Source organism: Ursus maritimus, unplaced genomic scaffold, assembly GCF_017311325.1.
Source record: "Ursus maritimus isolate PB19 unplaced genomic scaffold, ASM1731132v1 scaffold_13, whole genome shotgun sequence".
Lineage (NCBI taxonomy): Eukaryota > Metazoa > Chordata > Mammalia > Carnivora > Ursidae > Ursus > Ursus maritimus.
The window spans coordinates 43685368-43701916 of record NW_024423675.1 but is presented as its reverse complement, the minus strand read 5'-3'; the positions used below and the strand labels follow the sequence as shown (position 1 = coordinate 43701916).

The 16549-nt window shown below is 42.3% G+C and overlaps 1 protein-coding gene across 1 annotated transcript; it reads left to right on the top strand.

Annotated features, from left to right (window-relative positions):
- The first annotated feature begins 847 nt into the window (after window positions 1-847).
- IL20RA (interleukin 20 receptor subunit alpha) lies at window positions 848-14255 on the top strand. Its single transcript, XM_008691057.1, has 6 exons — window positions 848-1050; window positions 6956-7134; window positions 8161-8336; window positions 8909-9053; window positions 12129-12268; window positions 13376-14255. The coding sequence occupies exons 1-6, from the start codon at window positions 974-976 to the stop codon at window positions 14165-14167; spliced, it is 1509 nt and encodes a 502-aa protein (XP_008689279.1). The 5' UTR covers window positions 848-973; the 3' UTR covers window positions 14168-14255.
- Window positions 14256-16549: the final 2294 nt, after the last annotated feature.

The window sequence follows — 16549 nt, the reverse complement described above, 5'->3', positions numbered from 1 at the left end:
TTGATTCTTACATGTTACCAATGATTTTTAAAATTTATTTTAATTCAAGGATCATCCGTGTTTTCTTTTATAAGAAACAGTCCTCCACTTTCCTTTTATCCTTTTCTAATTTGTTGGTAGTGTCTCAATTCTTTATCATTTCTATAGAGAGGATTTCTACAGATTAATCCTCTAGGATATAGTTTTCTTAGAGCACAGTTATGTGAACATATCAGCATTTAATTAAATATGCTGTCTTCCTTCACTGGTTTCTTTTCTAATTATTGCTTTATTACATATTTTAGTAAAGCTAACCCTAACACCAGTCTCTAAAACTTGAGACTTTCAGGGTCATTTATCTTACATTTTATTTCTGTATCTAATAAGAGGACTGTTTTATTTATAAGCTGGTGCACTAACAGACTACCCCCAAAATGGTTTAAAACAATCATTTAACTTTTCTCACAAGTCTGAGGGTTAACTGGGGCTCAGCTGGATGGTTCTTCCGCTGGTCTCATTTGGAGTCTCTCATGCAGCTTCAGTCCATGGCAGATGCGGCTGGAGTGTCCACAAGTGGCTTCATTCCAGCCTCCTGTTGGAAGGCTGGGCTCTGCTAGGACAACTGAACATTTCCCTCTTTGCGTGGCCTCTTGTGATTTCTCCAACAGAGTGGCCCGGCTTTTAACTGGCAGCTCAGGACTTTCAAAAAGGCAAAAGGAGAAACTGCCAGACCTTCTTAAGACTTAGTCCCAGAGTTACTTCTGCCACATTCTGTTGGTTGAAATGTCATCAGGTCAGCTCAGGTTTAGGAGGAAATAGGACGTCCGTACTGGAAAGTGTGGTTAGTTGGGCCATGTCTGAACACCGTCTACCACACGGGTTATGTTTTTCTTTTTCTCCGTTAAGACCTTGATTCTTCTCTACTCCTTTTTCAGTTCTCTGCATCTCTGGTGGTTTACCCCAGCCTACGAATATCACCTTCTTATCCATAAACATGAGGAATATTCTACAGTGGAGTCCACCAGAGGGCCTACAAGGAGCTGAAGTTACTTATACTGTGCAGTATTTCATGTAAGTTGGTCCTTTTGCCTGATTTATAAGCACAAGACTCAGACACCTAGTAACTGTGCAAAGACAAACCATCTATTGTACTAAGTGGGGAAAATAAAAGTTTTAGATATTCCTTGCTAAATTTTCTTGGAATGTTCTGTCAGATCAAATTAGAAAACTGTTTCTTGGTGAAGACAGACGCATTGGGTGCTGAGGTGAGGGAAAGTTACTTAAGTGGGGGAAAAGCTGTTGGTCAAAATGTTATTCTGTGCCTGAGAAAACAAGGAAATCCATCATCTCTGAAATATCTAAACTTAATTGGAATTACAGACATTTTTAAGTGAAACTGAGTGCAGAATTCTGTACCACTAGTTCTTCCTATTAAAGATAGTGGTGAATGGACATTTTCACATTCCACCTGTCCCTCAAAACTCATTGCAAGCAAGAAAGAACGCAAAACATATAGATGGTGCCCATGTTCGAGGAAACAGAGGAAATGGCCAAACCCCAAGCCACAAGCTATGCAGCGTCCAAGCCAAATACCATGAAATCTGAAGGAAAACAATTGCACAATCTGAAAGCAAATCTGTACCTTCTTAAACTCCAACGGTAGAAAATAATTTCACAAGAATAAATGTCACAGGATTAAGAGGCTTACCTAACAACCTAAAAATGTGCAATCTAAGGATTTCTGCCACCAGAAATGGAGGAAATGTCCCCATGAGCCCCAGTTTGGTGCCACAGAATGTCAAAGAAGGAGGAGCTGAAAGAGAAATCATGTTCAAGTGACACATTCACTGTAGAGGCCCAGTCATCCCAGTGGGGTGGGTGCAGGAGGGAGGGGAAGTGATGATGGCTGGGACTAGGGGGACCATGACCTTGCTGATGTGTCTTATGGCACATCAGCCTCCTGCAGTTCCCAAATGTGTGGGTGGGCAGGCTCTCCAGCAAAGGGAATAATATGATTTGGAGAGCAGATGTGTGACATACCCTCACTCCTATACCCATTTGCCTAATATTCAATAAATAGCTGGCCCTGTTCAAAAAGTAATAGTCCCATAGAATCTGGAATAGCACCTCTCCATTATTACTGGAAGGAAGAAAGACAAACATACACACACATGCAAGTGAAAAGTTCCTGAAAAACTTTCTCATGGAAATAGGAGAAAAATTCAGACAGATAATTGTTAATAGTTTGAGTCCATACACAACATGATCTCTAATGGTAAATTGGAAAGAAGGAAGGAAGGAAGGAAGGAAGGAAGGAAGGAAGGAAGGAAGGAAGGAAGGAAAAAGAAGGAAGGGAAGGAAGGGAGAAAGGGAGGGAGGAAGGAAGGGGAGAAAGCAAGCAGTCAAAGAAAAGATTCCAAGACAAAGGGAAAAATTTTTAAGCAAGTGGGCAGAGCTAAGGGAAGAGATGGAAAACAAAAATGTTACGTAGAGGTGAATACCCTATGGCTCACTGATAGTAATTGAACAAGTGATAACGACGGTCTGGACTTGCGCATCATAAGCACATGCTCGGTCTAGGAAAATGTAATAAAAACAAGAGGAAGACCTATCCTGGTGAGGTTATTGAACTTTAAGAAGTACTTTATGACTGTCATAGCAAGAACAGGGCTCAAGGGGGGCAGGGGGAGGGGGATGATTTCTGTCTGGCAACACTCAACAGAAGACAGCAGTACATCCTCTGAGGGAAGAATAGGTGTGATCTAGGATTCTTATCAAGTTCAACAGATGTATTTTCAAGCAAGTGAGATGTCCAGATAGCACTCCCCTGAGACCTTCTTGAGGGGGAGAAAACCACTAACTAAAGATGATATCCAGCTGACAGAGGTAAAGATGATTCTGAATGAAGAACTTAGTCCTGACAAGATCATTTGTCACTGTGAAAAGACTGGTACATGCATTGAGACCATCTGAATGAAGAACTGAGACTAAACAGTGATGGAAATGTGGTTATCGAACTTTCTTGTAAATGTTTGAAAACTAAACAATAATATAACAAATTAGAAGGTGGGGAAGATCTAGAACTGTACTGAGTGTCATAGCAAGAAGCCATTAAATGTGGTCTAAAATGAAAATATTTCATCATCTTGATAACTAAACTCTCAATATTTTTTATAAACCATCTTCTTACTTTAAAAGATCTTTCAAGAACTAGTATCTCTTGTGGTGATGAAACACTTGAACTACAGCAATTCCTTTAATTTCACTACAATTTCTTTTTCTATTAAAGTTCAATTCAGGGAGTGGTGGGGTGGTTCAGTCAGTTAGAAGTCTGACTCTTGATTTTGGCTCAGGTCATGATCTCAGGGTGCTGAGATTGAGCCTGGGGTTGGGTTCCAAGCTCAGCGTGGAGTCTGCTTGGGACTCTGTCTCTCTCCACTCACACTCTCTAAATAAATCAATAAATAAACAAATAAATAAATATAAAATCTTAAAGTTCAAATCAGACTAAATTTGCAACTTTGATTAAACCATACGTATGGTATAATCTAGTTATTCTCTGTGTACGCAGCCATCTAATCATTCTTGTGTGAATAGAGAAGCATAATAACACAACCAGAATCATGTATGCCAGGGGCGCCTGGGTGGCACAGCGGTTAGGCGTCTGCCTTCGGCTCAGGGCATGATCGCGGCGTTGTGGGATCGAGCCCCACATCAGGCTCCTCCGCTGTGAGCCTGCTTCTTCCTCTCCCACTCCCCCTGCTTGTGTTCCCTCTCTTGCTGGCTGTCTCTATCTCTGTTGAATAAATAAATAAAATCTTAAAAAAAAAAAAAGAATCATGTATGCCAGATGTTTCAGGCTAATAGATTTTAGAGTGATTTGTTTCTCTGTTGATTACACAATTCTGATTGATTGAGTTTAAAAAAAAAAGCACCCTATTAACAACAACAAAAAGAACAAAGTCATTTTTCTCTATGAAAAAATATTCTGACCACCGAAGGCAGTGAAAAACTTCAGTGGCTATTCACAATGACCTCATTTATCTAGAGCCTCATTTTCATTTTCGAGGAGTTTCTCTGAAGCTGGTGTTTTAGGAAAGATGACATCACTCTGCAAAGAGAAATGGCTCTTGAGTATGCCCTGGCCTCCTTTTCCATTAAGTGAATCAAAGAGCTTGCCCTGTTCTTTACATGAATATTTGATTCTGAAAAGGATAACAAAAAAATAGTCATCACTGCTCTGTGAGAGCAATCATTTAGATGGTACAGCTTTCCAAAATGAATAAAGAAACCTGCCATGTCGGAGGTCTTACATGCTTTTGCATGTCCAAGATGGACAGAAATACAGAGCAGTGTATGTCACCGACAGGGCTCCAAGCTCAGCTCCAAGGTCAGACAGTCCTTGGTTTGCAGCCAGGCTGTGAACCTAGCCAGGTAACCTTGGGCAACTTACATATGATGCTTTTACACTTTGGAGTGAAGTTTGTTTCCAAGTAAAAGATGAAATGTTAACAAAAGTTTAAATTCTACCTGCCAAGAGAATTGAATGCAGAGAATATATAGTGCAGTACTGAGGGCACAAGCTTTGGCACAAGCTTTGAAAAGTGGTTCAAAATCCGGTAAAGAAAGGGATAAAGAAAGGGGGGGTAATCAGAAGGGGAAATGAAGCTTGAGAGACTATGGACTATGAGAAACAAACTGAGGGCTTCAGAGGGGAGGGGGGTGAGGGAATGGGATAGGCTGGTGATGGGTAGTAAGGAGGGCACGTATTGCATGGTGCGCTGGGTGTTATACGCAACTAATGAATCATCGAACTTTACATCAGAAACCAGGGATGTACTGTATGGTGACTAACATAATATAATAAAAAAAGAGTAAAAAAAAATCCAGTGAAGAGTATTTTCTCCTCCATCGGCCTCTGTCATGGGAAGCTGCCCCGCCCTTGGCAGGAGTGAGGAAGGTGGAGGAGAAGAGATCAAATGGATGATGGCAGTATTTTCCAAACCATAAGTCAAGCCCTGTTGATGGACCATGACATCAATTTTGAGGGCCATAGCTAGCATTATTTTTAATGCAAAGGACTGGAATGGTGTGAAGTGGATTGGAATGGAAAATAACTGAATTCATGGCATGTACTGAAGTTTAAATAGTATCTTATGATACCTTTATTTTAGTATCTTAAATACATGTGTGTTTCTTTGAGCTTGGTCACAATGTAAAATGGATTTCTTCTCATGGCTCAAAGACAAAAAAATGTTTGAAAGCCTTTAGGCAATGGTGACTGCTTCATGGAGAAGTTGGTCAACAAGATCTTAACTGTATTTCTTATGTCTTCTAGCAGGTATGATACTTATGAAACAGGAGACATTAGCTTTCAGAAATCTGTTTCCATATTCTGAAAAAAGAACATACCCTTAAGCTTTGACAACACTTGATAAAGTCCACATTTCCTCATTCCCAAGACATATTCTTGCCTTTGAGTTATGGATGCCTGTTTCTCCTACTGCTCTCTAGCTGCTATTTCTTTTTGTTTAACATATTTATTTTTAAAGTGCGCTCCACAGTGGGCCCAATGCAATGCTCAAACTCACAACCCTGAGATCAAGACCTGAGCTGAGACCAAAATTGGACACTCAATTGACTGAGCCCCCCAGGTGCCCCTTTAGCTGCTATTTCTAACCGTACTTTGTATCCAACCTTTCAATCTTGATAATCTTGGAATTTTACCCTAGGCTTTGCTTTGGCTTCATGATGATTTCATTCACACTTATGCCTTCAATGAACAGTTTTGTGCCCTTGATTTCAAAATCACTGCCTCCCACTCACCCCTCTCTCCTGAGCCCCAGTGCCTACGGGCAACCAGATCTGGATATCTTTCACATACCTGAGGTTCAACATGTGAAAGACTGAACTTGTTATTTTTCCTTCCTCCGACCCCTCCTCCCCATTTGCCAAACCTATTCCTCAGTATTCCTTATCTTGGGAAACATGACCTTTGTCCCAGACAGAAAAAGATATCGTCCTGAACACCTTCTTCTCCCTCATCTCTTATCTACACTCATTACCAAGACCTGTCTCTCCTAGTATTTCTTCCTTTTGTCCTGTCATTTGTTCCACTGCCACCATCCTTGTCCAAGCCACCGACATCTTCCAGCTAGAGCACCACAGGATCCCTTCAAGTGCTCCCCAGGCTGCAATTCCTACCCCACTGCATTCTCCATGCTACACCAGTTAGCTTTCTAAAACCCCAACACGCCTGCTTTAATCCCTTCCTAGCATCCCATGCAACTCTGTCTCTCTCACTGGCTCAGCCTGTGGCACTTCAACTCTCTATACCTCAGTCTCTCCGCCTGAAAAGTGTTAAAAATATTTCCCCCTCCCTGCCTGCTATGGGTGTTGTGCCTTTAATAAAGGAAAGGGGAAATCAATATCAGCAATGTAGTCACTATCATCACCATCACTATAATTACTGTGGCATGCACTCCAACCTAGCGAATTTTCTCTAGAGCCTTCATAGCAAGTAGATTTTTAAATTTTATGAGAATGTCAAAGTAATTTTTCTTCCAAGAAAAAAACGACTAATATTTCTTAAAATAACCCATCAAATTGACCTTCATAGGCATAGTGGACTAAAATCTTACAAAGATGATTACTAGAAGAATTGATCATATAATATCTAAAATTTTTACTGTAGCCCAAGAATAATAGAAAAATGCATGCTTTAAAAATGTACTATCCACATTATAATTCACAGAAAAGAGAGGTGATTGCAGAAACTCTGACTCATGCTCCTGAGGTAATGAAAAAAATTGCCGGCAGCAAATATGGATTTTTTTAATCTCAATGACAGGCACTCCTGTTGCTCTGAAGTGAAGGTCTGAACTTCCATTGAGTTTTGTATAATGACTGTTTTTTTTTTTTCCTATTGGAAAGCACAGAGGGCACCTCACTATTAATTCAGTTTCTTTCTCAGCAGATATGGGCAAAAGAAGTGGCTGAATAAATCCGAATGCAGAAATATCAATAGGACCTGCTGTGATCTCTCTCTGGAAACTTCTGATTACGAACATCAATATTATGCTAAAGTTAAGGCCATTTGGGAAAGGAATTGCTCCAAATGGGCAGAAACTGGACGATTCTATCCATTCTTAGAAAGTAAGTAACACAATTGTCTGTAAATATGGATAGTGTCAAGGTCTTCTGGCCGTCGAGTATACCGCCTCGGCCTCACAGACAGCCTTCCTGAGAGGCCAGGGCTCTGGGGGCTCTGCTCTGCACTCTGTCCCTCAGCTGCTGGAGGGACCAGCCCGCGGTGCTCCACCTCGCTGGATCTCAGCATCTCATCTTTATAATGAGAGGTTTTGCTCATTGGCAAACTAAGTTTCTTCTTGTTCTGAACTTGGTGGTGCGATGATGTATTTCTAGATGTGACTCAGAAATCCGGTAACATCTTCCTGATGTTTGCTCTTTAGTATTTTCCTCTCCTGTTCTGTGGCTGATTCAGCCATAGAGGACCCACTCGGAGCTGCCATAATGAAGTTTACAAGTGTTTCTCCCGTCCTGGAACAAGAGCCTCTCCACTGGTGCCCTTCTAGATCAGACATCACCAAACTATGTCCTTAGACCAAATGCAGCTCGGCCCCCTTTCCATTTTTCTACGGGCCAAGAGCTAAGAATGCTTTTTTACATTTATATAAATAAGAGTTGCAACAGACATCATATGGCCTGTAAAGCCTAAAATACTTCCTGTCTGGACCTTTATAGTAAAGGTTGTGAACCTCTGTTCTAGATCATTCTAATCACATCTTCAAAGTTATTTAACAGTGCTTCATTCCTCCATGGCTGATTTCCACCACAGATCAAATCATATTAATGTTATTTATCAGCAACTTTTCAAGTCACAGGAGTGTTGTAAACACTTTTAATTGTGTTTCCCATCTCTTTATCCATGGGATTAGGCACGAAGTCAATACAACCCTTGAATTTTCTGTGTTCATATTGTGTCAGGGAGTGTGAAATGATTGTTTCAAGATGTGGCGTATCTAGCTAACCTTAGAGCAGTCTGAGTCATCTCAACTAAGAGGGGGGCTTTAGGGCTTTGATTCTAGTAGGATTATATTGTAGTTTTATCCACGGTGATTTCTACATCTGAACATAACTCCCTCTCCCCTCCCCTTTAAGCACAAATTGGCCCACCAAGGGTTGCATTGACTACAGATGAGAAATCCATTTCTATTGTTCTGATGGCTCCAGAGAAGTGGAAGAGAAATCCAGAAGACAGTTCTATTTCCATGCAACAGATATACTCTAATCTGAAGTATAATGTGTCCGTATATAATACTAAATCTAACAGAACGGTAAGCCTGGAACGGAAGGGGGGCCTATAATCCGTGTCACTTTCTGCAACTAATGCTGGAATAAGCAGCCCAGAGGCAGGGGAATCTGGGAAGATGGGATATTCGAAGGCATGCTAGACAAGATACAGTGGAAGCTGATATGTAGACATCTCAGCAACGTCCTTCGATTTCCCCTACAGAAACGCTCTGTCAGTGGGGTCTGATGTTGCTATTGGGTGTAGAATGATTGTCCTCCTCACTTTGATGGAGAGCTTGGACTTGCATAACACCTGTCAGTCATTCTCCAAAAGAGAAAAAAAATGTCCGCAAGGACACGGGGCAAGATTGAACAAGAAATCCATCCTTATGTTGTTATTTAGAATTGTTCCCAGAATGGTTTCATTACTGACCGTGCTGTGCTGAGCTAAAGGAAAAGGATATTTTAAAGCTATTCCTGAAAAAAAAAAAAAAAAAAGCTTGTAGCGATAATGAAGGATTTCGTGGTATCTCAGTGTTTTATTTCCTTCTAGAGCTGTCTGGGGTGGTGCTGGAATTCTTTGGCTCTAACGGCTGTTTGCCATCCCCTGCCCTAGTGGTCCCAGTATGTGACCAACCACACACTGGTGCTGAGCTGGCTGGAGCCAGACACTCTGTACTGCGTGCGCGTGGAGTCCTTCGTCCCAGGGCCTCCTCGCCTTGCTCAGCCTTCTGACAAGCAGTGTGTCCGTACTTTGAAAGGTAAGCTTTAAAAGTCTCAGCTGGTCTGAGGAAGGAACTCTGATGAAACTAGGAGAAGTGTGGCAGTTATAAACAAGGTTTTGATAAATCCATGTCTACCAGAAACAGGTTGAGGCAAAGGTAGATACAACCGTTACCAGAAATGCACTGAGCAGCCTGGGACTCTGCCCTTGAACTTGGCCAGGATCTGAGTATGTTTGCTTCCTCCCGGGGAAGCACCTGTCCAGATATCTGCTGCCAACAGGCCTCTTCTGTGGGGAAAACACAATTAAAAATTTTATACACATCTCTTTATTTTTTTTTAATTGTAGTCCCTTTCGTGAAGAGAAGTTCTGTGGTCTTCAAGAACATCAAATGTTAGTGCTAGAAACAAAGCATTATCCTAAACACGCTTGAAGACAGCAGCCTTTGCTCACCCTCAGGAATAGAATTACAGGCTCTGCAAGTCGCATTCAGGTATCAGTCACTGGCTGCACGAACATCTGGGGTCAGCAAATCCACACTTACTCCCTCACTCCCATTGTTTCTCTCTCCTTCCGTTTGTCTTCTTCTCATGTTTCCTGAACTTGGCTAAAGATTCTCATTCCCGTTAGGAGACAGAGAGTTAGGACCTTGGCATTTGTTTCTTTGTGCTTCCTCAAGGGTCAGAGGACCTTGAACTCAAAACCCGAACACTGAAAATTAACCCTAAATTGACTTTCATCAAATGGCCCCTCATCCATTATTCTTCCATCTCCCGCTTCCAAACATGCTGGCCTAGGACAAATGTCACCACTTTTCCCCCAGCCCGTTTCCATCACCAGATGTGGGAGGACCATGGTGACAGGAACTCTGCTCCCCTCTTCCCTTGTGCTTACACAGCACAAGATGTAATGGCCCTAAGGAATCAAAAGGGGATTTTGTGATTTTGAAAGTGATAAGGTGTATTTTTGAATCTCTATCCTTTCATACCTTCCCCTAAAACAAAGAGTTCTCTGCCGTATGTCAAATAAAAGTGAAATGAGAGGCAAGAAAGAGACAAAACAAAGCAGATTGAAGAAATAGTTTCTGTATTTGCTCTGTTTACTAACGGCTTGATCAGTGGCCAAGTGGCAGGAATGAATTTCCTGGAGATCGTTTAAGCAGTTGGCAGATTTAAAGCAACTCAAGTAGGAATTCCTTTAAATACTTCCCGGTGAGGGACGCAGCCGACTTTCTCACTAGTTTAGGAAAGGTGACAGAATAAGGGTGTATCCTTTCGGGTTGTGACCTTTTCCATGATATCCCAGCTGGACTAGGTCTTTTGGGACCCCCTTTGAAACATACTTCTGCTCTCCACAGTCCCCCATCCCTAAAACGTAGTTACAGTTTATGAGGTTTATTGAGGCAAACATGTCCTGCTGCACACTGAGTGCCATCGGTCATTGTTGCCATGGCATGTTCTCATTAGGGCAGGTTCAGTCCAGAGACCGGAGATTGCGTTCAGAGGCCTAGGCTGAATCGTGGCCTCACGTAGGGAAGGTGATGCTCAGCCCCTGCACCATCTGCATTGTGCTGCTGCCACCTTTCCATGTGGAACCTGAGGACAGACGTGCTCCTCAGGAGCTGTTCGGGCGGAAGAGCCTGCACTTCGATCCTTGTACCTGCACTTTTCCCACGGGCTCTTGTTGACATCCTTCATTGTCCATGACACTTCTGTTTCCACCCTTGCACTAGTCATCTACAGAGTAATTTTATTGCTTTTTCTCAGGCTTAGGCATCAAGAGTATCCAAACGACTGCACAGATGAAAGAGTTCCCATGACACGCTCGCTGGTCTCATCAGTATGTAAGGAATATGCTAGAACTTTCGTGATATGTGCTAAGCGCCTCTATTTTCTACTGCTGTATTAGTCAGGGTTCTCCAGAGAACAGAACCAACATATATATATATATATATAGAGAGAGAGAGAGAGAGAGAGAGACAGAGACAAAGAGGTTTGTTTTAAGGAGATGGCTCATGTGACTGTGGAGGCTGGTGAGCTCAAAATCTGTTGGGCAGTCCAGCAGGCTGGATAGCCAAGGAAGAGTTGATGTTACAGTTCTAGCCCGAAGGTAATCAGCTGGTGGAATGCTCACTTTCTCGAGGTGGTCACCATTTGTTTCTACTAAAGCCTTCAACTGATTGAATGAGGTCACCCATATTACAGAGTCATCTAGTTTACTCAAGTCTATTCATTCAGATGCTAATCTCATCTAAAAATGCCTTCTCAGAAACATCTAGAATCATGTTTCACCCAACATCTGGCTACCATGGCCTAGCCAAATTGGTACAGATAATTAACTATCACAACTTCCAGTATCCTATAGGAGCCCAACAAATATAAATCAGTCCCAGTGAGACCTGTTCACAGCTGTATAATCTGATCAATGGAGGGTCAGCACTGCTTTCTTAAAAGCTGTTCACCAAGTCTTTTCATTCGTCTATGGACTTTTACTTGTCACGACCCTACAGCACAGAGGACCTGGAAGGGAGTCACTGCCATTCTCAGCACACCCCAGCTCAGACACCTCCCTACACACATCCCAAGCTCCAGACCTACCCAGAAAGTCTAGCCCACCCACTCCGGGACGGTTCTGTTAGTCACGTAGCAGGTGATGCCGTACATTCGTGTCTTCTACTGAATATTTGGAAAAGCTTGAGTCAAATGAGTGTATGGAAAAGGGAGGGCAACTTCATAGGATGTTCAAGAGGGTTTTGTTGCTTTGTTTAAAGTGTATAAGCTGCTGGAATATTAGACACACTTAGCTTCACACATAAAAACCTGAATGAATCTCACAGCCAGACAGAAAATGTTGGAATATCTGCTGATTGACTTATTGATGCACCCACATTACAAGGTATGTGACAAGTCTGGATGAGTCTCGAAGACCAGCTCTTGTCAGAGAGTAAGAATTCTGAGACCCCATATCACTTTTCCTTCAAGCTTCTCAACTTACAAATGAAAAACTGAGCTCCTAATTGTCAGTGATCAGCCCAAAGCCGCCTGACATTGCCAGGGTTTTCCCGCCACACCGAACCACAACTCTCTATCTCTGTCCTTTTTTGTTTTGACAGACCAAGCATCAGCATTGAAGGTTAAAATCATCTTCTGGTATGTTTTGCCCATATCTGTTACCGTGTTTCTTTTTTCTGTGATGGGCTACTCCATGTACAGATATATCCATGTTGGCAAAGAGAAACACCCAGCAAATTTGGTGAGTGCTTAGTGTGGCAGGAATCATTATAAACCCTCCCTTACAGGCCAGAAAAGGAAGCTCTAGGACAGACACAGGTCCCTTTTACAGACAACATGGACTTAAAGAGCGGATGAATTAGAAAACACTTCACGGGGGGCGCCTAGGTGGCGCAGCGGTTAAGCGTCTGCCTTCGGCTCAGGGCGTGATCCCGGCGTTCTGGGATCGAGCCCCACATCAGGCTCCTCTGCTATGAGCCTGCTCCTTCCTCTCCCACTCCCCCTGCTTGTGTTCCCTCTCTTGCTGGCTGTCTCTATCTCTGTCAAATAAATAAATAAAATCTTTAAAAAAAAAAAAAAAAAAAAGAAAACACTTCACAGGGTGGACAGTGAGGACTCAAACATAAGTCATGACTGGCCATCTCATCAGACACCTTCCACACATCCCCACCACCATTTTAATCTCAAACCAGTTTTCCTGACTTGATTTAAAGTTTCTCTATCCACCATAAACAGGCAGATGGATTCCCCTTTCTGGCCTCATTACATTGGGATTAGAATGGTATATGGGGGAAGGGAACAAAACCATCCCGACTTCTGTGCCTCTTTCCCTCTTCACATCCCGTTTTCATTCCCATCCAGATTTCATGTCCAGAGTATATCCCAACCAGGGCTGGGAGCCCAGGTAACCACTGCTAATTGACAAATACGTGCCCAACAATAATTAACAAAGCAATGTCCAAACTGGCTCACTTAGCCCTCGCCACTTCACACGTAGCAGAAATTCTGATTTTACAGAATTAAAAACTGAGGCTCCAGAAATTAAAAAACTGCCCTGAAGTCCCTGGGCCAGTTAGGGGAGGGGCAGTCTCACCCTGGTCCTTGGACAGCATACACACCCCCCAGGAACAATGTTCACTTCCATATGCCTCTGTGTGTGTGCGCCTTGGGTCTCTTGCCTCCATGCGAATGAGGCTTTCTGTTTATTCCAAGAATGACTGTCACTTCCATGAGTTGGTAAGAATAGGTCTTTAGAACTATGTGATGACAGTATAAGTTCTACTTAACAGCTGTTTTTCATGTCTCTTTCAAGTGAAAAGGTGAAAACCATTCTCTTCTCTCTTTATAGATTTTGATTTATGGAAATGAGTTTGACAAAAGATTCTTTGTACCTGCTGAAAAAATTGTGCTGAATTTCATCACCCTCAATATTTTGGAGGATCCTAACACTTCTCACAAGGATGTAAGCGTAAGGGGAAAAAGCAGCGAGGTATGGGACCTGAACGAGCCCCTCGAGAACCACGAGCCACCTCAGGAGGACATGGAGGTGAAACACGTAGGGTATGCTTTCCATTTGATGGACACTTTCTGTGACTCTGAGGAAAGCGCCAACGGTACATCCCTAACCCAGCAAGAGTCACTGGGCAGAACAACCCCCACAGACAAAGCTGTCATTGAATACGAATATGCTGTAAGAACTGCTGACATTTGTGCAGGGCCTGGAGATCAAGAGCTCAATCAGCAGGAGGACGTGTCCCTCCAAGGACAATTCCTTGAGCAACGGGCAGCTTTGGCAGACCTGGGCTCCCAAACACCACGGTATTCGTATGCCCCTCAGCTGCGAGACTTGGACCAGCTGCTGCAGGAGCACGTGGACACGGAAGAGGAGCCAGATGAAGAGGCATCGACCACACTGGTCGATTGGGACCCTCGGACTGGCAGGCTGTGCATACCGTCATTCTCTAGCTTTGAACATGACTCCGACGGATGTGAGCAGCCTGCGTACAAGGAGCTCACGGACGAGGGCCTCTTGTCTAGACTCTATGAGGACCAGGCTCCAGAGGAGCCATCGGAAGAAAATGAAGCCTATCTCATGAGATTTATGGAGGAATGGGGATTGTATGTGCAAATGCAGGACTAACACCTGAACTTCCCTTTCCACACACCTGCTGTTACAAGACACATGAGTGCAAACATAGGAGTGACCAAACAATAAAGGATGTGGGACGAAAGAAGTTGACTCAGATTTTCTGTGTCCGTGAGAATTACTTTTCTCTTCCCCATCCCCATAGCACTTGTCATTCTGCCTCATACGGGAGGTTGATTTATGCATGTGGGTCTGTAAAGATGATGGTGGGCACCTGGAATGCAGGGGCTGACCCACTGTTTTGTAGGCATTCAAAAAGGTTTGCCAAATTGGATGAAGAATTTACTCAGGGGAGCGTGTATGACCTCTTGGTTGATTATTTTCAAAGAAGCCTACTTCTGCATTTAAATTTTAGGCACTTACCAAGTGTATAGCAGTGTAAAAAAATAGTTCATGAAGACCATTCATTTTATAAATACTCCTTTTTTCAGAATTTGGTTTATTGTAGCGATGAGATACTTAAAACATACGAATACCACTAAATTAGTAGTAAGTTGGTCACATTTAAACCAACCCCTCTATTCAATCACAGAATCCAAGTTCAGATGAATAAATCAGGAACAGATCTTGATATCACACACTTTTGGCTAATAAAGTGGCCATATTAGTATTTTATGAGAACTTCTGGAGTGTTAACATAAATGTTATTATTTTATAGTCAGAAAATGTCCTCTTAATAACTTAGTAAGCACTTTTAGTAGAGGACTAACCTGAAAGAAAATGCCACCTTTTATGATACATAGTACATTTATTTCTGGAAATATGTCTTTCCTTTTTTTTTTAAGATTTTATTTAATTATTTGAGAGAGAAAGAGTCAGTGCAAGAGAGCACAAGCAGGGGGAGCAGCAGAGGGAGAGGGAGAAGCAGGTTCACCACCGAGCAAGAACTTCCCCCCCCCCACCACCACCACCCTGTGCTCATGCCCAGGCCCCCAGTGGGATCATGACCTGAGCTGAAGGCAGATCCTTAAGGGACTGAGCCACCCAGGTACCTCTGGAAATGTGTCTTTAAAAAGATATTTACATCCTCTATAAACTGGAATGTGTTCAACAGGTGAAGCACTATGTTATTATTATAATATCAAATATTCTATTTGAGGGAGCAATGCCTCAAAGACCCCTTGCAGTATGAATGAATATCCCCTACCTACAAAATCTTAAAGTCAATAAACAAGTGTCAACATACAAACGAGGACAGACAAACAAGGATAGACAAACAAGGATATACGAAATATACAAACAATACAAAAAATATGCAAGCAATATACAAACAAGGATATAGAAGAGTAAAAAATTAAATGAATACAATACATAAGGGAGAATGTATTCAAATTTGCCACAATTCACTGTGGGAACTAAAGTGTATCATAAACAACACCGTAGTAATTAACTTCCGGCAACTAGTCCCCTCTCTTTCACCGTTCACCTAGAAAGTTAACTCTGTAGAGACTGCCTTAATATATGACAGAATCTATAAAGTTGAACCATATGAAATGACTGATATTTACAGGTTTTGACCTGCAGAAGCAGCAATTTCATATCACGCACGTGACCTTCATATATGTTTGTTTTAATCGTGAACTCAGGATCATCCATGCTCTTGCAGGAAAACAGATAATATCCATATTTCCTCGTTTATATTTTGGCACAGGCAGACAACGCTGGGAGGAGAGATGGCTTCTGGAGTTGTGGTCTTTACAGGTTGTCCACAAAGCCAAACCGTTTCTGATCCAGTGATTTAATTTAGACCATGATTACGTTAACCAGAGTGTTCTGTTCCTCTCGATTTGGTAGACATGATTCTGCTGGTTTTGAAGAACAAATGTATAATACTACCTGTAAACGAAGTTGAGGAGTGGGAAAGAACGAGTCGTCATTACGAGCAGAGAGAAAACAAAGGGTTTGGTGATAGTTTGGCTTATTTGCTTTAGACACAAAATATTTACTTGAGCACCTGCTGTGTCCTAGTGTCCTCATCTAGGAAATAGGGGTGACATTTCCCTCAGGGCTGTTTCGACATGAACAGAGTTGGAATACAGAAGGCACTTAGAACAGTGCCTGGCACGTAGTGAGCGCCGTGTGTTTATTGTTATTAACTGCCAGAGCATGTGTTTAGTGCCAGAAAGACAAACCATTTGGACACAACTATTTCAGCTCAAAGCCCAAGTATGCCTCACCTGGTTTTTCTTACCCGAAAGTACCATCGGACTTTGGTTCCTCCTTTATGCCTTCAGATTGAAATAGAATTGAATAGTGGTTTTGTAATTGGGAATTGAATAGTGGTTTTGTAAAAGGGAATCTAATTCTGAGTTGCTTTCACATCGCTTGTCATTCTAAGCATGTCAGGAGTACTGAGCATTTCAAAAATTTTATTGC